Raw genomic sequence first — 26,162 nt, forward strand, 5'->3', positions numbered from 1 at the left:
TTTCAAATCGAAACACAGCCATGCAAACATAACTACTTCAGGGCAGAAACACGAATGGGACTGAGGTACCCAAACAAATGACTTTTATACAACGCCTCCCTTTGCTACCACTACTATATTGAAATTAGTACTACTAAATTGTGTCTACTCTATTTAAATCAAGTTCACGTTTCTACGCATAAAGATGACCTGCGGTGTCTATGAATTTCCGGGCTGTCAAAAGATAACGAACGAGTGTATGTATGAGAGATCTATACATTTATGTTACGTTTAAGTTCATGATCGATACTTAAAATGATGCGATTACATGAGTTAGTTTGTGACTGTTGATTGACATGTTTTATTTTATTTTCAATTTTATTGACAATTTTAATGTATGACTGTAAAATAATTAATGTTATGTAATTAATCGTATTGTATGCCCGATGTATGGGTCGGCTGTTTTCCTTTAAGACGTTAATAACATCTTACGAAAAATTGTAATGTACAGCTCACAATAAATATTTATTCTATTCTATTCTATTCTATTCTACAGGTAAATAGTACTTGCTTATTTGATTTTTATTGCCGACGTTTCGATAAACTGTACGTTTACTGCATCACGTCATGGTCACAGCAGGACTGTAGTGAACGGCGTCTTCATCTGTAAATTACGCCAAAAATAAAAATTGATTACTGCGAAATAATATTTTACAATTGTTAATTTTGAATCTTGAATAATCTGTTTCTTCCAAATTAGGTAGACACATAGGCCAATTCAAGAATTACCATGTGCCTGCATCGTTTGATCTAATATTGTCAATAATTAACAGAATTCCAATAATCCATTAGCAACTTAACATAGGTATGTTAATGATTATTTCGGATATTCGTAATAAAACTTCAATAAGAAAGATCGATTCGTGTGGGATTTTCTATTATTTTCTGACTAATGCATTATTATAGACCTACGTATATTTGAGATATACATTCATACTTTTAAATGTAAATAATAAGATACTGGTGAATAAGTAGTTCATTTAAAGTACTAAATGGCAACGCATGGGGGGTATTATGGGCGAAACAGTATACTCTGTTATGTTCATGGTACTGCTCATGTCTATAGGCGACGGTTACCACTTTCCATCAAATGGCCTACTTGATGGAAAGTGGTAACCGTCAGCTTGTTTGCCATTCTAAGTTGTATAAAAAAATTTTGGTTAATTAATTAAAATTATTTTGTTTAATTCTGCTACCATTAGTATGTGTGCTAATATTAATATTTGAGAATTGATTACTATTATTAATAATTTAGAGTGTAGACTGAATAATGGCCAGAGACTGATGATTAATAGAAAAGATCGTAGCACTTTTACTTACAATAGGCAGTCCTCAAATGTTGACATAATCCGACTGTCATAGTATTTTTTTTTTAACACAGGAGACGAACGAGCATGCGGCTCACTTGATAATAAGTGACTACCGCCACCTACGAGCATTCTCAACACTGGAGAATTGCAGGTAGCTACCGGCCTTTTAAATAGGAATATGGTAGTGGCTAATTGTCAAATTAGCTGACTCGTTTGTTTTTTATCAGTATTCTATATACTTACGCATAAAATATACCTTGACGTATTATTTAATAAATAAAATGAGTGTTTACGCATAAAAAATATGCAGAAATTATAAGATAAAATAAATATAGAAGTTATAAAGGAATCAGTCATAACTATTGATTACGCGAAATTGTATGAAAAAATTTACCCTATTTTTCTCGAAGAATTTCTATGAAGACACTATCTATGTATATAATCTAAAGGTAGTGGATTTAAAGAAAATAATAATTCTAATCAATTGACACTGATATGGGATTCTAAAAAATAACACCTAATTCGGAAAAATAAAATAATATTTATTATAAATATAAATGTTTATCTTACTACATTTAAGCTATCGTGTTTAGTGGGTACAAAAAAAGAGAGCAAAAAGCCACAATACACATATGGCTAATAACAATTCGAATAAACCATCCGTATGATTTGGGAGCTACATTGACATAAGAATAAAGAATACTATATCAATAGAAAACAGATAAAGTAACCTAAAAAACTAAAAAAATAACTACCATACTCATAAAACAAAGATTAAATGCTGTAATTATCCTTGAAATATCAATGTCTACATATCATACCTTATATAGAAAAAAAATCACCAAAATGTAACGTCTGCAGATAAATTGGAATTGCATCTACTTCACTTTGTGATGAAAGCCAAGAAAATATTGTAAAGTAATTGAATTTTACTTTGTAAGATGTCGCCGTTATTTTGTTAGACAATCTTTGTTGGAGTATTCAGTTTTTGATATCATCTTAAGTCTTTGATATCTCGCAATTTACTGTCTTGGGGGTAGAGTCCTTTCTTCTTGGTGTCGTAAGTTACATTAATTTGTAGTTTAGTACTGTGTTCAAGATTATGTTATTATCAATTCCAGAAGAGAAATTCCAAATTAAAATAATATGAACAAAATTACTAGATTTATTTTGCTTAGTGAATAAAATATTGTTGAATATAAGTGTTGTACTTTTACTTTAGAGACTTTGTTTATCGAAAAACCAATCTATCACATTTGGAATGTTAATAACAATTAAAAAATATAACGTGCAATTAAAATACTGTTTCTCATTTCTCAACGACCCTCAGTTTACAATGCTTTCTGTTAGTTTGTTTAGATACCATAAATCGTGAGTAAATTATATATGATGTAATCGCAGCGGAGATCTCTCGTTATTAGTGGTTGATTATTAGAGACCACGATGTAACTTCGGTGTTTTTAATTGGAATATATAAGCACTGTAGTAATCTTATTTTTTAATGAACAAACGTGCTAGTTTATGTGTGTCCGTAGGGTTTTTCGAAATACGTGATCTTAAACAATACTAACAGTTGTGTCTTATGCGATTTTCTTGGGTAGACACCATTTTTTTATATCATCATCATTTCAGCTACCATCCGTCCACCGCTGGACATAGACCTCTTCTATAGACTGCCATAACGAACGGTCCTGAGCCACCTGCATCCACTGACTCCCTGCAATGTATTTGCGATCGTCACTCCATCTAGTTAGGGATCGTCCTACACTGCATTTTCCCGTACGGGGTCGCTATTCAAGAACCTTTTTTTCCCATCGGTTGTCGGTTCTTAGAGATATGTGACCAGCCCATTGGCACGTCAGTTTGCTTATCCTTTTTTATATAACTAAGGTAAATTATATTTCCAGTTGAAACTAGAAAGTTGTATTTGTCTAGAAATGAACGAACAAGTTCGTAGTTCTGTGATGTCTATGTTATTCCTCGTGCCTATAATCTTAGCTAGCATTAAAATTACATAATGCGTATGAGACATAACATAGAGATCACAGAACTACGAACTGTAGAACTAAGTGTGTGAACTAAGAACTGTGTGTGTTCATACTCCACTATTCAAACCCAACCATAGCTGTCTGGGGGGAAAGGGATTGTTAGTAATGGAGACTAAAAATCCCATTGCTAGCAATATACCCAACCAGGTCGACCTGCTCGCGGTTCCCCTGGAAACTATCATGGTTAATTCCTGATGAATTCATCATGATGGGCTAACTGACCTGTTTTCATTCTCATCGATTACCCTTCACTGGTGCTCCGCCAGCGTATCCCGTTAGCGCAGGCGGGGTGGGGTTACCATTCCATTTTCACCCATAAAAAAAACCATAGCTGTCTAATAAGCTGTGTTCTATGTTTGTCTATTTGCATTGCTTGATACATAAATAAGGCCAATAATATAAAATTAATAAAAAAAAATATTATCAAAACTAGCCGTGCTTCAATCAAAATAAACTCGTATCAATTTAAAATTCTGACGAACTCTTAGGAAAAACACCATATTAATACGAATTACGATGATAGGTTCGTTCCCTACCTTTAATTTGAATATACCGATACATACTTCTATATATAATTACAAAGTATAATTGTATAATAATATAGGCATTTATTGTTAACGATGACAATTAATGAATGCCTCTGATAACCCCATTAAGGATTATAACAAATATTTTTATTATCATATCAGTCTAACTATCCACTGCTGAACATAAGCCTTTTCCAGAAAGCGAAATTTTTCGTAGTTGCTGCGCTTGGCAGGCGCAGGCGTTTGGCAGCCGCAGATAGAGTTTTAGTGACGTTTTTAGAGGGACGCTGCTGTCCATCCCTCTACAGTTAAGTTCCCTTAGTCGCCTCTTACGACACCCACAGGAAAGGAATTAGTGGCCAATTCTATGTCGGGACCTACAATATTTAGAATGGGCCACCCCAAGATTTCTTCTATCTGTATGTATAATATGTAGATAGATAGATAGATAAATAAATAATTTATTTGCATTACTTACAGCACACAAACAGCAAAAGACACAAATGCAAAGTGAAAAAAGATACATGTACAAAAAATTAAAAAAAAAACAAAATCATAATCAGAATGCATAAAATTAGTAAAATTTTTTTTTTGCCACAGTAATACAAAATGGTCACAACTCAGCTTTTTGCTTTGCCCTAAAAAGAGCAAAACACTGATATTACGTTGTGGCCAAAAGTGAGCCGCAAAATGCCACTGAAAAAAAAAGAATAAAAAAAAAGAAAGAAATATAGATCATGTAGTAATAATACTCATAGAGGTATTATACCTACTATCTACCTACTTTAATATAGGAAACTGTAATAATAGATGTCGAAATAAGTACAGATACGAGAGCGTACAGAAAACAGCTATGATATATACCGTGAATTAAATATTTGCATACAATCATTATTACTAGCATATTTCAAAACATGACGGACAGTTCACGACAATGTTATGGGTGACTCTATTAATCCTCAGGTAACCTTGTTAACTGATTTAGTAGTTGCTTAATATTACAACGTGTGGGTATTTCAATTAATCTGCTATTAAGGTTAACCGTTTATTAATGGCAGGATAAAATTTATTTTATTGAGTGCTAAAATTCGCGTAACTTTTCCATCTATGTCTTTAAAGTAGCCATTAGTCAATTTAGCATCATAATCATCAACATATCAGCTGTTATTTGTCCATTGTTTAATATAGGCCTCCCCTATAAACTGCCATAAGGAACGGTCTTGAGCCTGCATTCATAGACTTCCTGCAATTATTAGTCAATTACGTACTTGTTGATTTACCAAAGGGAAACTTTATACAAAAGTCATCTACTTGAGTACCTTTGTCCCACACATGTTTTTGCATGAAAAAGCTGCGCTTATATTATTGTGTTTCAGTTTCAAGGGCAGTGAAATTACGAGATACGGAGATATAACACCATAGTCCTTAGGAATGACAACGCATGAAATGTATCATGAGCACCATAGCGCTATGTCTATATATGCCATCACGTCTATAGGCGACGGGTATGATTTTCGATCAGCCGTCAGCTTATTTGCCATTCTAAGTATCGTAAAAGAAGTCTATAAAGCAGTTTTTCCACAAGTACTGCGTCTGAAGAAGTAGTTGAAGTAGCAATAGTAATTAATACTGTAAGCGTTACATACTAATATATCTCCTAAATGTTAAATATGGTATTCTTTGATATCAAAAGTCTGTATGTCGCCTTAGTTGTACTCAAACTTTCGTACGATCGTCGTATATACCATGCAAATCACGAGGCAAATGACAATTGTTCTTATTTCTATATACTTATGATCGAAATTAGTTCATTAGACTAAAAAATTTAAATGTTTAAGCTGAGTTTCGAACTTGTAATCCCTAAAGCATAGTCAAGCTAGCTGAGACGCTGTCATCGCTATACTGATGCTTTTAATTTTTTTTTTAACAAATTAATTTAAGTAATTATGTAAAAATATCTCGGTCGCCGAGTGTATCGTCATAAAATAAACCTCCCCTTTCTTTCCTGAGGGATGAGCAGCAGCGTCCGTTTTAAAACATCTCTAAAAGAGTAACTGCAGTTGCCAACTTGCCTGCCAAGCGTGGCAACTACTGGCAAAACTGTCTATATGAAGAAGGCTTATGTTCAGCAGTGGACAGTTAACGGCTGAAATATATATATATATATATATATATATATATATATATATATATATATATATATATATATATATATATATATATATATATATATATATATATATATATATATATATATATATATATAGGTTTATAACGAATTTTCTAATATGGAATTACCAGGATTAAAAATTCCAATCATCTTAACTAACAATACAACTCACGACTCCAAGTTCTCGAACCAATATAAACAACGCCAAATATCTTATTTCTAGTTATTAACAAAACTAAACTAAAATATTACTGTTCTAACTGATTGTGAGTTGAAACTTCACAGAAGTGAACTGAAACGAACTCGAAGTTAGCTTGTTCGAAAACATAATTTCTAACTGAACAATTTCCAAACTTATCAAAGGTGGCAGACTCCGCCAGTATACGCGACCAATTTCATACTATATGCACCAAGTCATGCATAGCATATACAATTTTATTATATATAATTTATGCTGCGTCCGCATCAGACGTACATATATTGAGCCGTCTATTGTGAGCTGCGAGCGTCACTCAATGCATGCAAGAATGGCACGACTATATACATATAATTGAGATTAAACGTAGTATGTAGCTATATGGGTAGCATTATACAATTTCTACTAACGTAAAATACGTACGATATCAGAGGGCCTACCATGAAATGTTTTCCGAAATTTCGGAGCCAAACGAAACACAAATTTAATGTTAAAATTACATAATACAAGCCGTTTGGAAATATTAAAAATGTTAAAATATTGTTTCTTTGGACTTTTATGATAGAATGTATGACGAACGAAATGTTAAATTCCATTTAATGGTCCGATTTTGGTATAAATAAAACGAAATTGAGTCCGAATTCATTTCATTTCATGATAGACCCACTGGTTTTATTTTTTATAGGATGAAAATGGAATAACATCACCTGCATCGGTATACGCGGGCGCGATACTTGTGATTTTTGTTTTATATAAATGAGAATGGCAAACAAGCTGAGGGCCCACCTGATGGAAAGTGGTAACCGTCGCCTATAGACATGAAAAGTACCATGGACATAACAAAGTATACTGTTTCGCCTGTGATACCTCCCATGCGTTGCCATTCCTGAGGACTCAAGTGTTATTCCTCTATACCCTGTAAATTCAAATGAATGATGATTGGTAATGATGAAGTCAGTTGGCTTAACATGACTAATGTACTCGTACCAGGAATTAACCTCGGTAGTTTCTAGGTGTAACCGCATGGAGATCGATCTTACGTTCCTAACAATAACCCACCCCTCAACCCTCTAGCGTTTTTTTTAACGTGTGAAAATAGAATGGTCACTCTGCCTGCACCATCGGTATATGATGGCAGACACCAGTAAGAGATGATAGGTGAGAATGAAAGCAGGTCAGTCAGCGTAACGTGAAGAGTGCCACAAAAATGAACCACGATAGTTTCCTTGGGGAACCGCAAGGAGGTCGACTTAATATGGTTCATTGCTAGCAATGAGGTTGCTAATTCCCATTACTGACAATCTCTCCCCCCATTTCTGATGGTGGAACTGACTTCTTGTTTCTTCTTCTGTTTTCTTATTCTACATTCTTCGTTCCTTTATCATACTCGTATTCCTTTCGCCAAGCATCTATGCTTGCCTGGCTCTGTCTTGGTTTACAGTGTAATATATGACAGTAAAGTTACTGAATATTTGGGCATAACACATTACTCCTCGGAATTATCAAACCCATGAGCTAAACAAAGTATTTCGTTATGTCCATGGTGCTTTTCGTGTTTATAGACAAATGGTCACTTTCCATCAGGTGAACTGTTTGTTATTTAAAGATAACAATCTTAATACGACTATATAAAAGTCCTATGTCACGATCTTTGTTCACAGTAATCTCCGGAACCGCTCAACCGATTTCGATAAAATTCTGCAAACGTGTATTGTTTACTCCCACATGAGAGATAGGATATTTTTATCCGGTTATTAAAAATATACCCGCTAGATGGCAGTAAGAAGCAAAAACTACATTTCACGGGTCATAGTCGTAATATAAAACAAATAAAATTTTAAACTAATACACAAAATTGTGACAATATATTGGAGTTAATACAGACAGGGTGAAATTTATCATACCACTACCAGTATCGCCTCAAATAAAATTACAGCCATAAATCACTTGTTCCACGCGATAGAGATAACAACAAATCATTACAATAATACACATCGACAATAATTCTCCATTATTTATCGTGTCTCGGAATAAATAGCATGGAGAAAATATATCAAGCGAGAACGACCATATAGATTTTATTGAAAGTTGTACCAATCGCTATATGCATTTATTGCTATGTACCATTTTGCTCGCTACTTTGTACGCGGGAATTAGAGAAGTAAAAAAGCTAATCAATCAAAGCGACCACTTAGGAGATATCAAGATAAAATATACACCAATTTTAAAGTTATTCCTTTAAGAACACAACTACGGAAATTGTATCTAATTTAATGTATGTAATTGTTTTTGCGTGATATCAGAAAAAACATAGACATTTTTTTTTAATTGTTGGTTTGGCATCTATTGGTCTTATTAATCCAGTTACAATTTTATTATATTAAATTTGTACGAATTGAAATTTTTACTAATCGTTAATACAAGTATGTGTATGTTATGTATATATATGTAAGAATTGTTAAAATAACCAATCGCGAATTCTAATAATATCTGTTTCAATTTATGAGAGAGAGAAAAAGAAATAATCTCTCTCTTTTTAACAATAATATTATTATTCCCTGATATAGAATTTTATCAATTACTAATAAAATTGTAATACGATATTTTGTACAAACTTTGGTATTTAATCTATAATTGCTACTTAGTAAGAACTGAGACTTAAAATTATTATTTTATATAAAAAAATTTGACGTCTTCATGTCAATGTATCACATTAGTACGCGTATAGTAAAATTGACGTCACTTTTTACCATAATCCTGCGCGAAAAATATCCAGTTTCAATGGTAGATCATTTTCTTAGAAGGACGCAAATAATTTCGGTTCACCTTGTAGTACCTAAATCAGTATCATTCATAGAACAGATGATCTAATAAGCATGTATCATAATCATCAAGTCATCACAACAAATTAGTTATGACGTCATAATCGATACATTACAGGATATGATCAATAAGGTACTCGTATATTAGAAAAAGGCGTAATCGATTTGATCGATCCAAGGTCAATCACGTTGAATTCGAACAGCTCACCAAGAGTTGACCAAAAGTTTTAATATTATTTACAAAGATTTTTAATGAAATTACTAATATTGAAATCATAGAAGAAAACACGAATAGCTTTAAAAATAGAATTTAGGACATTTATTGGGATTTGAATAAAATTTGATATATAAGTTTTTCTGTGTGTAAAATGTTAGTTCATAGAATGTATTATTCATGTCTATAGATGATGGTTACCATTTTTTATTTTACGTCAAGAATATTTTCTATTTTCATATCTTAGGACATGTTTTATTCTAATTCGCCAGGGAGGAGTCGCGGATTAAAGTTAGTTTAATATAATACAAGCAGAAAGTAGGAAAATAAATCAATATTAAGTTAAGAAGAGACGTTAATATAAAGTTGACACGCATAACATGAATAAAATATTAACTGTGGACGTTCTGTCGTAATTTATTTCTCTAGTAAGTGAGCAATCAGTAGATAATCATAGCATCCAGTTGTTTGCAGCTGCATTTGCACCTTTATTGCACTGTGTCAAGGTTACCACATATATTATTTTCTAAAATAACATTTCTCTCTTGTACTACTGTTGCCCGCTCATTATTTCCTATGCTACTGTGTTCGGTTGACTGTAAGAAATCTCTTTTAGAGGCAAATTCATTTTTGTTCACATTTTCTCTATTATCATTTTATTTCTGTATATTTTAAGAATCCTTTCTAGTCTTTACTAACTTTATTTATACGTTATCTTTTGGCGCTTTAACAATTCAATCAATTGTTATGAGATTTAGTATATACATAGTTACATTAATTGACATTGTTATTGTATGTTTTAGTGCAATCAAGAATATTAATAATATCTCGGTTGGAGGACATAGACATTTTTTTAGTTAATTGTCCCGGTCAATCAACGTATCCCTGTCACGCGGAAAAAGTCCTAGATAAAAACGTGTATAGAATATATTTTTTTTTTAATTAAAGAGTTTTTACTATTATTAAACTTGTACGAGGGTACCGTCTCCTAAAGTCAGAAGTTTTAGCGGCTTTCGTTGTACATACAGAAACCGAGTATTGCTTTTATGTACCCTTTAAACCACACACGCAAATGAAGATTGTCACTTCCTTTGTGGTTCGGCAGAAGGGAAGATTCTTAAGTTATTCAAAACACATACCAATCGAAGTTAGAAAATTCATTTCCTTAATTGACACATTCGTAAATAGAATTCGAGGTCTTATCTATGTAAATCCATTTGCCAAAGATACCACTACATTAATTATAACTAATTATGTATATTATTTGCACACCTGTATATCCCCTGGTGTCCGGTGCTTATGGGAGGTGGTTATCACTTGCTCGTTTGCCATTATTTATTATAAAAAAAAACTAGTTATGAAAAAAACAGCCATATTTTATGGACATCTCAGGTAACGTGACTATTTTCTGTGTAATTAGTGCGTAGAAAATAATTTTAGTTTTACAACAATACACAATACAGATATAACACAATTACTATTACACAATATAGATATAATTTGCTAATTTATAAATAAATAATTTGCTAATTTCGCCACATACCTTCATTTTTTACATTAAAAAAAATATTTCTTTTTCTATTGACCATTTTAATATGTTATGGGCTGTATATAATTTATTACTATATCTAGATATAAGAGTATATATTTTCCAATACATTTTTATTTAATATGTTGCACATTTGCTAATTAAATTTATTAACCTTAATAATATTATAGGTGTGAGAATTTTTTTTTACCATATAACTAATATGTACCTATATTTTATTTATTAAATACCTACTTATTTTTATACTTCGAGGTTTAAGTATGAATGAATTAAATGATTCTGTTACTACTTGATACGACCAATGGTCATGATATTTGGCACACATATACTATTTGGCATAGAGAAGGACAATGGTTGGATTTGAATAAATCATACATTTGAATGCAACACTGCCATGCACCGTGACTCATTGTGACAGGGTAAATCAAAAGGATGATATAATAATAAATAATAAATAGATTTATTTTCTCTTCACAATTTATCACAGTGAGATACAATGAGACATGCTTATATTAAAGTAATCAAATTATAAATATAATTGTGAGAGACTGGTGCCTGAGATAGGTATAAGAATACCTGTATTACAGGTCACCAGGGCCAGGATATATAACATGTTTACTAAAGAACATGAGTTAGTTAATGGCAAAGAAATTCAACCATATTAATCACGGCGTGTTCAGTTGTTAAGCTAGTACGAGAGATAAAATTTTTTTATTTTATTTTTTAATACACAAAATTTCTGATATAATATTTTCCATACAATATACATTGGTGCATTACCAGCATATACTGAAAGTGAAGGTGAGGTTACCATTACATTTAAATCTATTAAAAAATTTATATCAGGAAAGTGGCAAACAAGCTCACAGTTCGTTTAATGATAAACAGTCTGTGTAACCTATGGACGCCAGCAATACTAGGGAGGGGAAGGTCGCCTACGATCGTTAAGAAACTTTAATACAACACCCTTTTTGAAGAATCCCCATTTTTTCTCTATAAAAAACCTCGGCAGGGAGCTCACTTCACAATCTGAGTTTTTTTTTGGTGTTTAAGGTGTTTTGTTTAGGGATCCCGTCTTCTCTATTGAATACGAATGACGGGTTGACTTTTAAGATGGGTTCACTGTGTTAATAACACTGTGGCAATAAAATTATGAGGTGGGCATAGTTTAAGAATGGACAGCCAAGGACTAGTAATAAGTGCTAGTAATATGGATATGTGGTCGTCCTCCGAACGGACAATAGCCTGAGAAAAGTAATTTAAAACCGCATTGTGCACGTCCGTTTCTATTTCTAGGTTCTAGCATATGAGGATGAATTCCGTGTCGATGGCGAACAGTGTGATAATAAAAAATGGCTGTGGACATAATTTTGAACAATTCCTTAAAACACAATCCGTTGTACAAGCAGTAGAACACACAAAAGTCTCACCTTAGACTTAAGAGTTTGATATTTTTTTTTATATACAACTTAGAATGGCAAACAAGCTGACGGCCCACCTGATGGAAAGTGGTAACCGTCGCCTATAGACATGAGCAGTATTATGGACATAACAGAGTATACTGTTTATTCCATGACGCATGGGGGGTTCCATGCGTTGCCATTCCTGAGGACTCAGGTGTTATTCCTCTGTATTCTGTAAATTCACGCCATATCCCATCCTTCAAACCGAAACACAGCCATGAAAAACACAACTGCTTCACGGTTGAAACACGAATGGGACAGAGGTACCCAAGCAATCGACTTTTGTACAAAGTCTCCCCCTGTGATATTCTATAGTATAAGTAGATTTTTAGTTTTTTTTTTTTTTATAGTGAATGACTCTGAATTTAGCCTCTATATGAACATCATGAGAGTGACGTCACATATCTGTGTATGTGCCCATGGTAGCCTTCAAGCGTCACTTACCAAATATTTAGAGCGGATACCTAATGAGCTGAGTCATGGAAAAATGAAGATTATTAAACCTAACCTAACTTATTAGCACATGATAAATTATCTAACGAAATATTCTATAATGCTTAAGAGATTTTGATTGATTATCCTACAGATATTATAATTGTGAAAATTTGTTAAGATATTTGAATATTTGTTACTAAATTAAACTACTAATTTGTTACTAGTATATGGTAACATCGCCTGTGTGAGGGAAAAGGGATTGCTAGTAATGGGGTTTAACATCCCCATAGCAATATACCTAATCAAGTCGATCCTCACGTGGTTTCGCCTAGAAATTATTCATTATATCTTTGAATTCGCCATAACGGTTAATTCTCTAAGTTCATCATGATGGACTAACTGTATAATCCTTACCTGTCATCTTTCACTGATGCCCCGCCAGCGTATACCGATAACGCAGGCGGGCTTACCATTTCTTTATCACCCATTAATAGAAAACACTGCCTGCGATATCACTACAGCGGTGTACCAGAGAGGGATGAAGGTGAGGACAATAATAGATAATCAACTGAACCTTGGTCTATTGTGATGATTTCATCAGGAATTAACCATGATATTTTTTATTAGTTACACTTCTAGCGTCAAATATTTACTGTCTTTTTCTTTTCTCCTCTACCAAAGATTGTCTGAAAGAGATTGCTTTAGCGATAAGATCGCTTTTTGTACTTCATATGTACCATATTTATCTTTATTTTATTATTTAAGCGGTGTGATAAAGAGTAAATAAATAAATATTTTTAATGGAATCGCGTGATAAGTATGAGATTACTTTCCGCGGGTCTTAAGCAAGAATGGATTTAAATTTTTTATATAAGAATTTAGACAAACATTACAATACCGGCGGAAGTGACCTCTGATCTCTCTGTTTAAGCATTATCTATTTTTTAAAAATAGCTTTAATAATCGTATATTTAAAAATGTGATTTCATTGAAACATCATTTTATCATTTAGATACTATTAATTACCAAACGTGACAATTCAGGCGGAATCATAGTATTTTACGACTGTCAACTGACTTTTATCTTCAGTACACGGTTAGTTCATTTCGTCTTTATGAGAAGCCGCGGATGGGATATTAAGAAATCATTGTAAATAGCTAATCACTAAAACAATCGGTCAGTTAAATTATTTCCAACCTTATTCTAACGGCATTAAAGATGGTTACGGCTTAACTTTATGAAATCAATAAAAACATTGTTAAAGTTTGAAAGTAACCGATTATATGAATTAACAAGGTGGTTAAAGTTATTTTATATCACTTGGAGTCGTTTGAAGCGTAACTAATGGGATGGTAGATGAGTTTACTATAAACAGATGTACTTATATCATCCAATATAATGAAATCGTTTTAAGGGATTCATCTAAAGAAAGTCAAAAGAGTTCCTTTAAAGTTGAAAAGGATCTGCCATGGAATAATTGAGTCGGGTCATTTAGGTACAACGGTTATAGGTAATAACGTTACCTAAGTTAAAGACGGTTATTTTATTAAAATTTATATTAGTTAAAGCATGGATTCACAAACGAAATATATTCTCAAATATATAATAAAATTAAGTTTTTTTATAAAAATTAAGATATCCTCAAAGAAGAGGAAGAATTGATAAAAGAGTGTAACTTTTAGGATAATATTAGAATAGAGCAGAAAGACTATTTTTCGTTTCTACCTTATATTAAGGTATGTGTAAATTAAAGATCTTTAATAGTGCAATTATGTATAATAGAGCTTCTAATATTGCATAAAAATATCGATATTTTAAAATAATTCGAATCGACAAGTTTCATATCGGACCATGAGAAAATTCATGTTGAAAGATCGATGTCAATTATTTATTTACTGTATATCTACACTTATCATTATATTTTAACTGGTATTAACCTAATACAATAGTGAAACTATATATCTTTGTAAATCCATTACATATTGTGTACGTGTTTTTATTATTATATATAAGAAAAACACGTAGATAACGAGATAATATCAATATATTAAAAACGGATCGATTCAAAAATAAAAGCCCAAGTATTGTAATGTTCAATAAAATCCAATAGATATATAAAATTTCAATTATTAAAATTTTCAGAGTACAATTATGAGTTTATATGTATTATTCAGTTAGGAAGTTTGTGAATAGGTCGGCATAACTTAAGTTCCTGAACGTTGTAAAGGTTATAAATATTTTTGCGGCTAAGCATCCGGGTACACAACAATCCTGCATTGTCGATTCGCCACAGTACATCACTAAAACGTTGGTTTCGCGTGGACAAGGAATGTCTTGACAAGGGCCTTGTTTCGTCTATGTTACACTGTGCATGTCGTTTAGTGACCTTTTACTGTACTTTGTTAAAGTCACACACATTTAAAAATAAATTTGAACTTATAGTAGAAATAAATACAGTATACCCACTGTACTTTAGTTCCAGATCTAATATGTTTGCAATAATTTCCTTTTAATTTTTATGAGAATATAATAAAACAAAAACAAAGCTATAATCTCTAATGGGGTAGTCAAAACGATTTGTCAACTGCTGCTATTGTGGTGAACGCGATGAACGCTATTTTGCTTATTATATTAAAATCCAACGTGAGCGTGAGAACCGACAGCAGTCACTCGGATTCATTTGTTTTCTTATCGTTATTTTCCACAATTCACTTTGAAGCTCACCTCAGAAGATCGTGAATCGAAGTTGTATGAATGACTCTTTATTCAAATATTACTCACATGTCAAGAACGATTTTTATGTCTTAAATAAAGTACTAAGTTTTATGCACTTGAACACATTCATCTGTGTAGTCAAACAGTGAGTTGAAGGGAAATAAACGTCACTCGACCCTGCCAGCCAGACGAGGCTTGTCATGAGGAATAACTTATGAATTCCTGTTGTATTCTTAACTACGTGCTTACTGAAAACAATGAGCCGAATGGCTCCGTATTGCACTGCTTTAGTCTGAAACAATGTAACTGTCTGAAAAAAGCATTGTTAGGAATTTTTACAGCATATAAAATAAGCGTACAAAACAAATTTCAGAATCTTGGAGTCAGAGTAATGTGGAATACAAAAGGAATTAATTTATATTAGTCGATTCTATATATTTATAAAGAAATATCTAAACTGAGCAGTTACCTAGTAGTTTTTTTAATTCACTGTATTGTAATGTTGTGTAAGACTGCGCGGTCCAGGCTTAGAATGAGCCATCTCTTCCTTTCCCATGGACGTGGTTTTTTGACTAAGAATACTTAATGATTGATAGATAGGTAGCAGCTTCCCTCTTAAAGTGTCAGCAAATCCTAACTGCAGTTATTAACTTGCCTGTCGAGCATGGTAACTACTAGCAAAACCATCCAAGGAGAAGCCTATGGACATTTAGCAGTGGACAGTTAACGACTAATATGGTTATCTTGATGATAATAATGGTTTTTTTTTATACAACTTAGAATGGCAAACAAGCTGACGGCCCACCTGATGGAAAGTGGTAACCGTCGCCTATAGACATGAGCAGTACCATGGACATAACAGAGTATACTGTTTCGCCCATGATACCCCTCAATCGTTGCCATTTCTGAGGACTCAGACGTTATTCCTCTGTACCCAATAAATTCACGCCATATCCCACCCTTCAAACCGAAACACAGCCATGTAAACACAGCTGTTTCATGGTAGAAACACGAATGGGACAGAGGTACCCAAGCAATCGACTTTTGTACAAAGTCTCCCTCTGGTGTAAAATTTTATTTTACGCTAGCTGTATACTACAGCTCAACCTGCATCAATTAATTGCGATCCTGCAATGAATAAAATTTGTGTACCAAATTACAAATCCTTTCGTTAATTAAGCATCGTTCAATAAGAAACTTCTCAAACATTCCCATTTATAATATCAGTAGGCACGTCTGAAATGACAGAGTCCTACAAAGTAGTTCAGTAAACCGAATAATATTTTTATTGTGCGCAATAAATATCTTCATAGACGTACGCTCCTTCGTATGCCTAACATAAAATGCGTAAAATTTATTCTCCCGCCCAACAATCGCCCAACATATTGTATTGGCCAATTGTTGTTATTTATTCAGTATGGACCATCTGAGTCGCAATGAATCATATCGACAGTTTGAACGTAAAATATGTAGGTGTTTTGTATGAACGGAATACGTTAAAAGTCAATTCAAGAATATATTTTAGTAAAAGGAATGTGAATACAAGTTTTTGCAGTGTAGTATTTATATTATTTTTATTATAACATGTATTAAAATTCAATTTTTGATATTTAAAAATATACGACTATTCGTATCTATATATAGTATCTATATACTGTAAAAATAAAATTAAGTAATAGCGATAATAAAGTAGTAATATAGTGTACGAGTATATTGCAGGCCTAGTGTTACAGGCATCCATAGACTACAATGACCGTTTACCATCAGACTGCATGCTTGTTTGCCATCTTTGTGGTATAAAAAAAGTCATTAATTAAAGCACAATTAATATTTTGAACAGAATAATAAAAATGTTAAGTATCTAAAAATATTCATTTACGAGTATATTTAAAAAATGCGCTCTTGTATGAAAATCTGCATTATACTTATTATTCATATACTGTAATTATTTACTATTTAATTGGTGTGTAATCGCACAAGGATCGTACAAACACCAAAGTTATTATCTATTCTTTAATTGTTATGTACTGGTAATGCAATAATTATAGATATAAATTTGTTCAAGAATGATAGCAGATATGCTAGGTATTCCAAGAAATAATTTATTATTATTATTATATATGTAATAACTACAAGAAGAATAATGCACCACAGAATGCTTTTAAAACAATATCTGGATGTATATATTATGAAGACGTATCACTATTTGAGTATACTCGTAGATGGTACACGAAATAATAACATAAAATGTATATTTATAAAGTGCAGACGTTACCTTTTACGTAGTTCAAGATTTACATAAAGCATTGAAGTTATTAAGTTAAGCTATTAAAAAACTATTCGAGAACTTCGCATCTTATAGTGAACTTTATAAATCAAAGTGAATGACTATGTTACTATACGTATCTACTATTTAACTACTTTGTAGACAGTGGCATTAAATGTGAAAAAATATCCAAAAAATGGTCAGCCAAATTCTTGTCGCTACGTAATAAATACGTTAATTAATGTTGTCATAGATAATAATTTAACGTTAATTGAGAAAGGAATAGAAACGTTCATTAAATCATTACATAAATAATTAATGAAATATTGTACCCAACAAACAAAATTCGACTTCAAATTGTGATAAAAGCAGTTATTTTAGTCTAAAAATTAAATTACTAATTTTGATAAAATTTCTATACAACTAATTTATAAGTTTGTACTTTCACATAAAGAAAAATACAAACGTATTGCTAACCACCTTCTCTTTGAAGTCGATTGGAAATAAAAGCACTGACTAATTTGAATCAGCTGTTATGAATAATTACTGGATATAGTGAATAATTTATCACATTGTCTAGACAGTTTAGTCGTATAAAGACCATTCATTATGTACAATAGCTATTTAATCACTATGGCTATAATATATTTAAATAAAATAACAATTTATATGATATAAGTAATTTATTACAACATTAGGTAATGCTATTTTGTGTCTATTGAAAATACACTAATAAAAAAAAGGCACGGCTGTTTTCCAAATATTTCTGGGGGCACACTATCTAGATATTATTTATCTATATACTCGTTATAGTCACCAGAGGGAGACTTTGTACAAAAGTCGTTTGCTTGGGCACCTCTGTCCCATTCGTGTTTTTACCGTGAAGTAGTTGTGTTTTGCATGTTTCAATTTAAAGGATGGGATATGGCAGTGAATTTACAGGGTACAGAGGAATAACACAGTCTTCAGGAATGGCAACGCATGAGAGTATCATGGGCAGCTCATGTCTATAGGCGACGGTTACCATTTTACAACAAGTGGACCGTCAGCTTGTTTGCTATTCTAAGTTATATAAAAAAATAGTCAGCCAACATATTCCGATCACATAAAAGAAGTCGAGGGTAAAAGTAAGAAGTAACATAACACAGTTTTGAATATCATTTCTGTAAGTTTTAAAATAAATTAAAAGAAAATAATATTATATTTTTGTATCCTCTAAAAAAACTTCCTTTGGTTAACATTTTCGGCATCATTATTTAGTAATAAATTGCTCTTATTTTTTGACAGGAGTAATGTAATAATGCAATAGACAAGACCGTGTCGGGTAACCTACTCGTATTCGGGCAGTCGTATTTCTCTAACTTTTTTTTATTTCATAAAATTCCGCTTCGCACAAGTAAATAGATAGAAATATAAATTCGTATTTTATATTTTCGTATTTTGATATCTTGGAATACATTTTTTTTTTTGTTCATAAGAATCTTTATTTTTTTTTAAATAATATATAATTCTATATTAGTCGATATAATAATGTAGCTTTTATAAAAAGATGAGAAGAATATTTAAAATATGTTAAGTACTTTCTGAGTTTATCCTTTACAAACAATCAATACTTTCCCCTTTATATATATATATATCGTATTTACATAAATAAAACTGTCAAGATATTTATTATTTATACCACATCGTGTCGGATTTCAATAATTAAGATGTTGTTTACATTCTTCTTATTGTAAATATATATACATATGTATATATCAACCTATTGATTTGAGTATAAATTAGATCGATATAGTAAGCTATCCTTAAAAGATAGACATATGCCATTGGACTTTTTTGTAGACCTATAAAAGAGAAGTGATCCTAACATAGATTGTTTTGTTATATGTATCTCAAATGAATCAGGCAGCGTTTTCGATGAAAGCTCTTAGATGGCTGGATTTTTTCTGAAATCTTTCATAATCATCATCATATTGCAACCAATTAACACAAAACCTTAACTAATTATAAACCTTTCTCAAGAATTACTCTATTAAGAAATGAAAACCGTATAAAAGTCAGTTAAGTAGTTTTTGAGATCATCGCTCACATATATACAGACGGACATGCAAGAGGACTATAATACTAAAAAGACAACTGAACAAATTTGGCTAAATTATAAGACCCGTTTTAGCATTTCGACAACAGATCCCTGAAAATTGATGACAGTAATCAAATATTCCCAATAAAAAATAAGTTAATTAAATTTTAGAATCTCTATTATATGAAATAATATAACATTCAAGATAGGTGATAGGGGGGGGGGGGATTTTTAGTAATTACCAATCTCATTGTTAGTTCTTGTCAGGTCGATCTCCGTGTGATCCCCCTAGAAACCTTCGTGTTGAATTCCAGCTGTATTCATCATGAGGTGCTAACTATTGCTTTTTCAGTCTCACTCATCCCTCACTGGTGGCCTGCCAGCGTATATAGTTAGCAAAGGCGGGATTATCATCCTGTTATAATCCACAAAAAACTACCGTGTTTCGGTTTGGTTGAATATGGAAGAGAAATTTGAAGATACGAAGGTATAACAATTTAATCCTCAAGAATGCTAACGCAGAAGAGATTCTATGGAGTTATTTTTGGTACTGCTATGACAACGATTACCACTTTCCATAAAGTATACCATACGCATGTGTGCTAATCATCATAAAAAAGACACTTCATTTATAATCATACAGAATCCGGTTAGGTACATGTTAAACAAAAAAACCACTAACAACTAATTTCGTATTTTTTACTAATTAAAATTAAAATACTTTATGAAGGGGAAATGTCAATCATAAATCACGGTACATTGAACTTCTTAATAGGCCAAATACATATTGAGAGAATCGAACATACTCGTACGTTCTAAGGTATCATACCGCGTCCAATACTCAAAGGATTTCACAAATCAACATAACACGTTAAAATATATCCAATGGTGTCTTAAAATTGATTAAGGTACGATGAGACTGACGTGCTTAAAAGGACAAAAGTCCCTAAATAAATAATATAAAAAAAATATACCACGCTGTATTTACTACCACAGATTATTATTGGTATATGTCACTATCAACGATATTTTTGTTTTGCATGGTCTTAAAATTTTTCATTAATAATGAAAATTAATTTTTTTTTATTTATTTTTGTTCTCGTAATATCCTGCTATAACGAAATATTTAATTTTAATTCAGAATACTTTTAGACGTAACTTAAGGAAGAGACTTTGTTCATATCAGTATTTTAAAGTATCCAAATTTGTATTTAGAATATTTAAAATCGACGAATGTCCATAATCAAATTTTTTATATCTATTTTTAGGAAAGGATTTTAAAAAATATTATTTCATTAGCTCACATCTAGTGCGCAAAGAATATATATTTAGCGCAGATATGATTTTCAGATCACTATTAGTTCTTTTTGTAAATAAGCGTTATGTTAGTTCCTTTCAGTTTTTCCTATTCACTTTGTGAATTTAATAAATAAATCGTAAATGAAATTAATTTCACGAAAGTGTTTTTTTTTTTCTTTTTGGTATGTGTTAGGAAATTAGAGATTGACACGTAAAATTGTTGATAAAATTCTGCGTTAAAGCTAGTTTTATACCATTAGTTTCGCAACGTACAGCCGGCTTTACTACGTAATAGTGTTATTAGATTTCCTCTGATATTATGTGCTGCTAATAGCTCCTACCTGACTAAAGACTGAAATTTGAATAAGAAACATTAGAGCTAAAAATAAACACTACAATTATTTTAATACCTATATTAATGATCAATGTTGACCTAATCTAGATTTTACAACCAAACGATGCACATATGTGCATCGTTTAATGAATAATGGATCACACACTCAGGATTTTGAAAGTCCGTAACATCCGACATAATTGTGACACGTAGTTAGAAACATTTTGTTTGCAACGGGCTTTAAATTACATTTTTTTTTTCTTTACGAACGAGTTGTTTTTATTGTCATTAAATAATGACAAAAACTTCAGTTAATAAATTATCTTTAAAATTAATTGTTGATTCATAGTTCAAGTGTTATTAACTATAATTATTTAGTACTCATATCTTCGATGAAATTTTTTATCAGAAACTTCCAATTTTCACTTTATTTTTTAATTTAAAAAATAAATTAATAATGTATCATCATAGCCTATTGTCAAATCTATGGAATTAGACTCTTTCTTGTGGAAGTATAAGAGATTGTGCCCCATTATAAGAAAATATTTGAAAGTTATTAAAAAAGAAATTGATCGACTTTTATGTAGCATGTATCATGGCCAATGAAAGAAGCAGGTAAACTATACAAAACTTAATTGCAATACATAAATTAATACATACTCGTCTCGTACAGTACACATGTATTAGACATGTAAAAAAAATTTACCGTATAATAAGCAGCGTTTCCGAGGCACCGTTAGTGTTACCAACTTAAAAATAAACTTCACGTTTAACCAAAGATGTCCATATTGTGGACATAGGGATTTTTATCATCTACTCTGGCTGCATAACGGACAAAAGCTTATATGTACAGAAGGCACTAGACAATTGTATTCCTCAAGCCCTTCTAAGAAGGTGGGTATAAACTCGCACAGCGTGGATTGTTCCAGTCAGTTGCTGTGACTTCCCATCGTCCAAGAAAGTGAGGGCGTGTTTATGGTGTCACAAATCATTTTGCTACATGTGCGGACGACGGTGGTAAAACATAAGTACATGCGTTAGAATATGTGGATTAAGGAGGAATGACCACAGATAAAAAATGTTTTAATTTTTTTTTTTTGAAGTAATCTCTTTTTGCATAAGCGGATATAATAATCAGTTTCTTGATATAAAGTTTTATATAATTTTCTAATATCTCGAATATTTAATTTAAGTTAGTTTAAGGACACCAGCTTTTACCTGCAACTTCGATAAAAGTTGCCTGTATTTTTTAGTAGTATTTGTATACCAAAATTTTTAAAGTTCACCCGTTAAAACAAACAAACAAACTCACTTTCATTCCGAGTTATCCTTACCCAAAAATTTGATTTGTTTTTTTATTATTCCTTAATTATTACGGCGAGTAGTGTAAGGATTTGTAAATTTTGGTTTTATAGCTATATTTACATATTGCTTTTTAATATTTTCTTGCATTATTTTTGTCTACTTACTACTGCCTATGTTACTGTGTTAGGTTGACGTGTACGACGAAAAATTCACTTTGATTAGGCATTGGTAATATCGCCCTAATATCTGTATATTGAGTTCCTGGACATTGGTGACTGGAAAAGGCCATTCCAGGCAATATCGTATTGTTCCCAAATATAATCTTTACTATATTTTTGAGCAAAATAAAAATTATTGTAATAATATCATTGTTTTTTTTTATTAATAATCGATTATATTAGAGGAAAGTGACCAAATATGGGATAGTATCCCTAATATGGAATATCAGCATTTCTCTCAAACGGTAACTCACACACCCAATAAACAGTGATTGTCTCTCTCTTTCTATCCCTATTCGCGCGTACAAAGTGGAGCGTCTCAGTCGAGCGAGCTCTTTCGTCGTTGTGACAGTGTTTTGTTTTGTCGCTACCGCATAACTTTCTAAGATATGTAAACAAATACGTATTTTTCATACAAAACGGGCACACAGTATTATTTTGATAGCTTCTAGAGATCGTTTAGATGTTTTTTTGTAAGTTTTAGCGGGGTATTTAATTGTATTACTTGCTTAAACATAAAAGTATGAATGTCAGTTTGAAGTTATTGGAAAATCCAAATATGGACAGATCATTGTATCTAATTATGGACTATTCCATAATTGGCTCCCTTAAGTATCAACTGATTTGATGATTTTGTTAATTATAAATTTTTCATGTTTTATCAGAATGGCGGGTGTCAATAAAATAAAGCGAAAAGAATGGAGTTCAGAGCATATGACGGAAGCTATAAAATTAGTAAGAGAGAAAAAAATGGGTTATTTGAGAGCTGCAAAACACTTTGATGTGCCTAGATCTACCTTGTTTCGATTATGCCAGAAAAACGAATTACCCCCAGAAGAAGCTGCCACTACTGCACTTGGAAGGAAAACTGTCTTAGGGACAACCCTTGAAAATCTTTTGGTAGACTACATTTTGACGATGGACAGCAAATTTCATGGCTTGACGAGAAATGATGTTCGAAGAATGGCGTACATGTTAGCAAGACGTAATCAGCTGGAAAATTCATTTGGTAAAACTGGAATGGCTGGAAAAAAATGGCTTAAACTATTTTTAAAACGCCATAAGAAAAAGCTATCAGTGAGAAGACCAACTGGCACGTCTTTTGCAAGAGCATTTGGATTCAGCAAAGAAAAAATGGACTCATTCTTTGATCTCCTCGAAGGCGTCTATGTTCAAGGAAACTATCGTCCAAATCGCATATATAATGTTGATGAATCTGCCATTGCCAATTTAAGAACACCTGATGGATGTGTGCCTTTAACTGAAGCTTTCACATCTAGACAAGATACAAATACTGAACCTGTACCCTCAACTTCCGGACTTTCTGGTAGTAGTTTAGGATTAGTGTCTCCATATGAAATCAATCCAGTACCAAACAAGAAAAGGAAACCTTCTAATCGAGGAAGAAAAGCATCTGTTGCATCAGTCATCACGTCTTCACCTTACAAGAATGATCTGATAGACAAAAACAAAAAAAAAAGAAGAAAAAGAAAACAAATTGGCAAAGAATAAGAATAAAAAACAGAATGAAAAGAAATTAAAAGGAAAAAAGGTAAAAGAGAAGATTAAGCCTAAGTCAGATTCAGGTGATGAGGAGATGGTGTTGCCTGATACAGACAGTGGGCCTGATGCCTTGATAGGATATACCGCTCCAGACTCTGAAGATTCGGAGTGTATTTTCTGTGGTACGCTGTTTTCGAATGATACTCATGGGGAAACATGGATCAAGTGCCTCATGTGTGGGCTCTGGGCACATACTGATTGCGCGGGGCCAGAGTCTGATACCTGGATTTGTGATTTTTGCAAATAATTTATGTTCTTTTCTATGTTGTACCAAAGTTTTCAAAGAGTTTCATATAAGTTAAGGTTAAGTTTGATAATTTTTATAGTATTCCATATTTGGGGTACCTATTCCATATTTAGGTACCTTCATCATTATTTAGTTCTTGAAAAAGTTTCGTACTTAAAACTAATTAATATAAACAAAAATTGTTACATAATAAAAAGTAAATATATGATTGTTAATAATTACCATATAAAGTTTTTTATTTACAACATTTGTGCAAATTATGCGTAAAAAACAAAATGGTATTCCATATTTGGTCACTTTCCTCTATACTAATGAATGTGGAAGAAGCGAAAGAGGTTTGTTTAAATCGAAGCATTTGGCGTTCTATTGTTTCTGCCTACCCTAATGGGAGACAGGCGTGACAGATATGTATGTATGTATGTATATTATACTAACTTTTATCCGCAACTTCGTTTGCATGACCGAAATATGTTTATTGGTCAGGACAATAAGTAGCCTATATCTTTCTTCATACAATGCAGTATGTGTATACCAAATTTCAAATTGGTAAGTCAAGCCATTAAGGAGCAATTACGTAACAAACAAATTCACTTTCACATTTATAATTTCAGTTAGGGTTACCTTTATTATAATTATAAAATATAATCAATTATTTGTTTATTTATTGTATTAATTCAACTGTCATTTAAGGTAATCGATAACCAATGGTTATTAAGAAACACCAGTGGCAAGTCTACCTTAATATATATTCCATATACTGCTATTAAGTCCATTTCCGAACTCTTATGGCTATAGAATATTAATTATACAAGTTAAAAATTAGGCGCCCATGATGTTTTATAATTTAATGGCGCATATTTCAATAGAAATGTAGCATCGCGTTGCACATAATTTATGACAACCTTTAAGAGAAATTTTTCGAAGTTTCTTTAGAAGAAGCTGTTTTTTAAAGTAAAAGCAAAATTATGTACTACAGCTTTATTACTAATATTATATATAAATGGATAACAATTAATTTATTTAACCATAAAAACATTAAAACGAAGAACCATCCAAACATTTTCACAAATTTTCGTATTTAAATGGTTATTCATTAAGCAATAGGATTAATAAATAGAATCTTCTTACTTCTCACTAATATAATAAAATTTTAATTAGACGATGTCTGTACATAAAAGATATTTGTTTTGTTTTGGCATCACGCCGAGGTTTTCCCAAGAGACTACAGCATGGGGTCCTTCAAAAGGGGGGATAAAGAGGTTTCTTCAGGGTTTTTTTATACAACTTAGAATGGCAAAGAAGCTGACGACCCACCTGATGTAAAGTGGTAACCGTCGCCTATAGACATGAGCAGTACCATGG

The 26,162-nt window shown here is 32.0% G+C and overlaps 1 protein-coding gene across 1 annotated transcript; it reads left to right on the forward strand.

Annotated features, from left to right (window-relative positions):
• The first annotated feature begins 23,209 nt into the window (after nucleotides 1-23,209).
• On the forward strand, nucleotides 23,210-24,859 carry LOC128201961 (uncharacterized). Its single transcript, XM_052900536.1, has 2 exons — nucleotides 23,210-23,463; nucleotides 23,656-24,859. Exon 2 carries the CDS (start codon nucleotides 23,657-23,659, stop codon nucleotides 24,500-24,502), a length of 846 nt encoding a protein of 281 aa, XP_052756496.1. The 5' UTR covers nucleotides 23,210-23,463; nucleotide 23,656; the 3' UTR covers nucleotides 24,503-24,859.
• Nucleotides 24,860-26,162: the final 1,303 nt, after the last annotated feature.

This window comes from Galleria mellonella, unplaced genomic scaffold, assembly GCF_026898425.1.
Source record: "Galleria mellonella isolate WM207_F2 unplaced genomic scaffold, CSIRO_AGI_GalMel_v1 utg65, whole genome shotgun sequence".
NCBI lineage: Eukaryota > Metazoa > Arthropoda > Insecta > Lepidoptera > Pyralidae > Galleria > Galleria mellonella.

Bases quoted from the DNA above. Each gene is read 5' to 3' on its own strand.
- LOC128201961 (XM_052900536.1), top strand. From the start codon at position 23,657: ATGGCGGGTGTCAATAAAATAAAGCGAAAAGAATGGAGTTCAGAGCAT.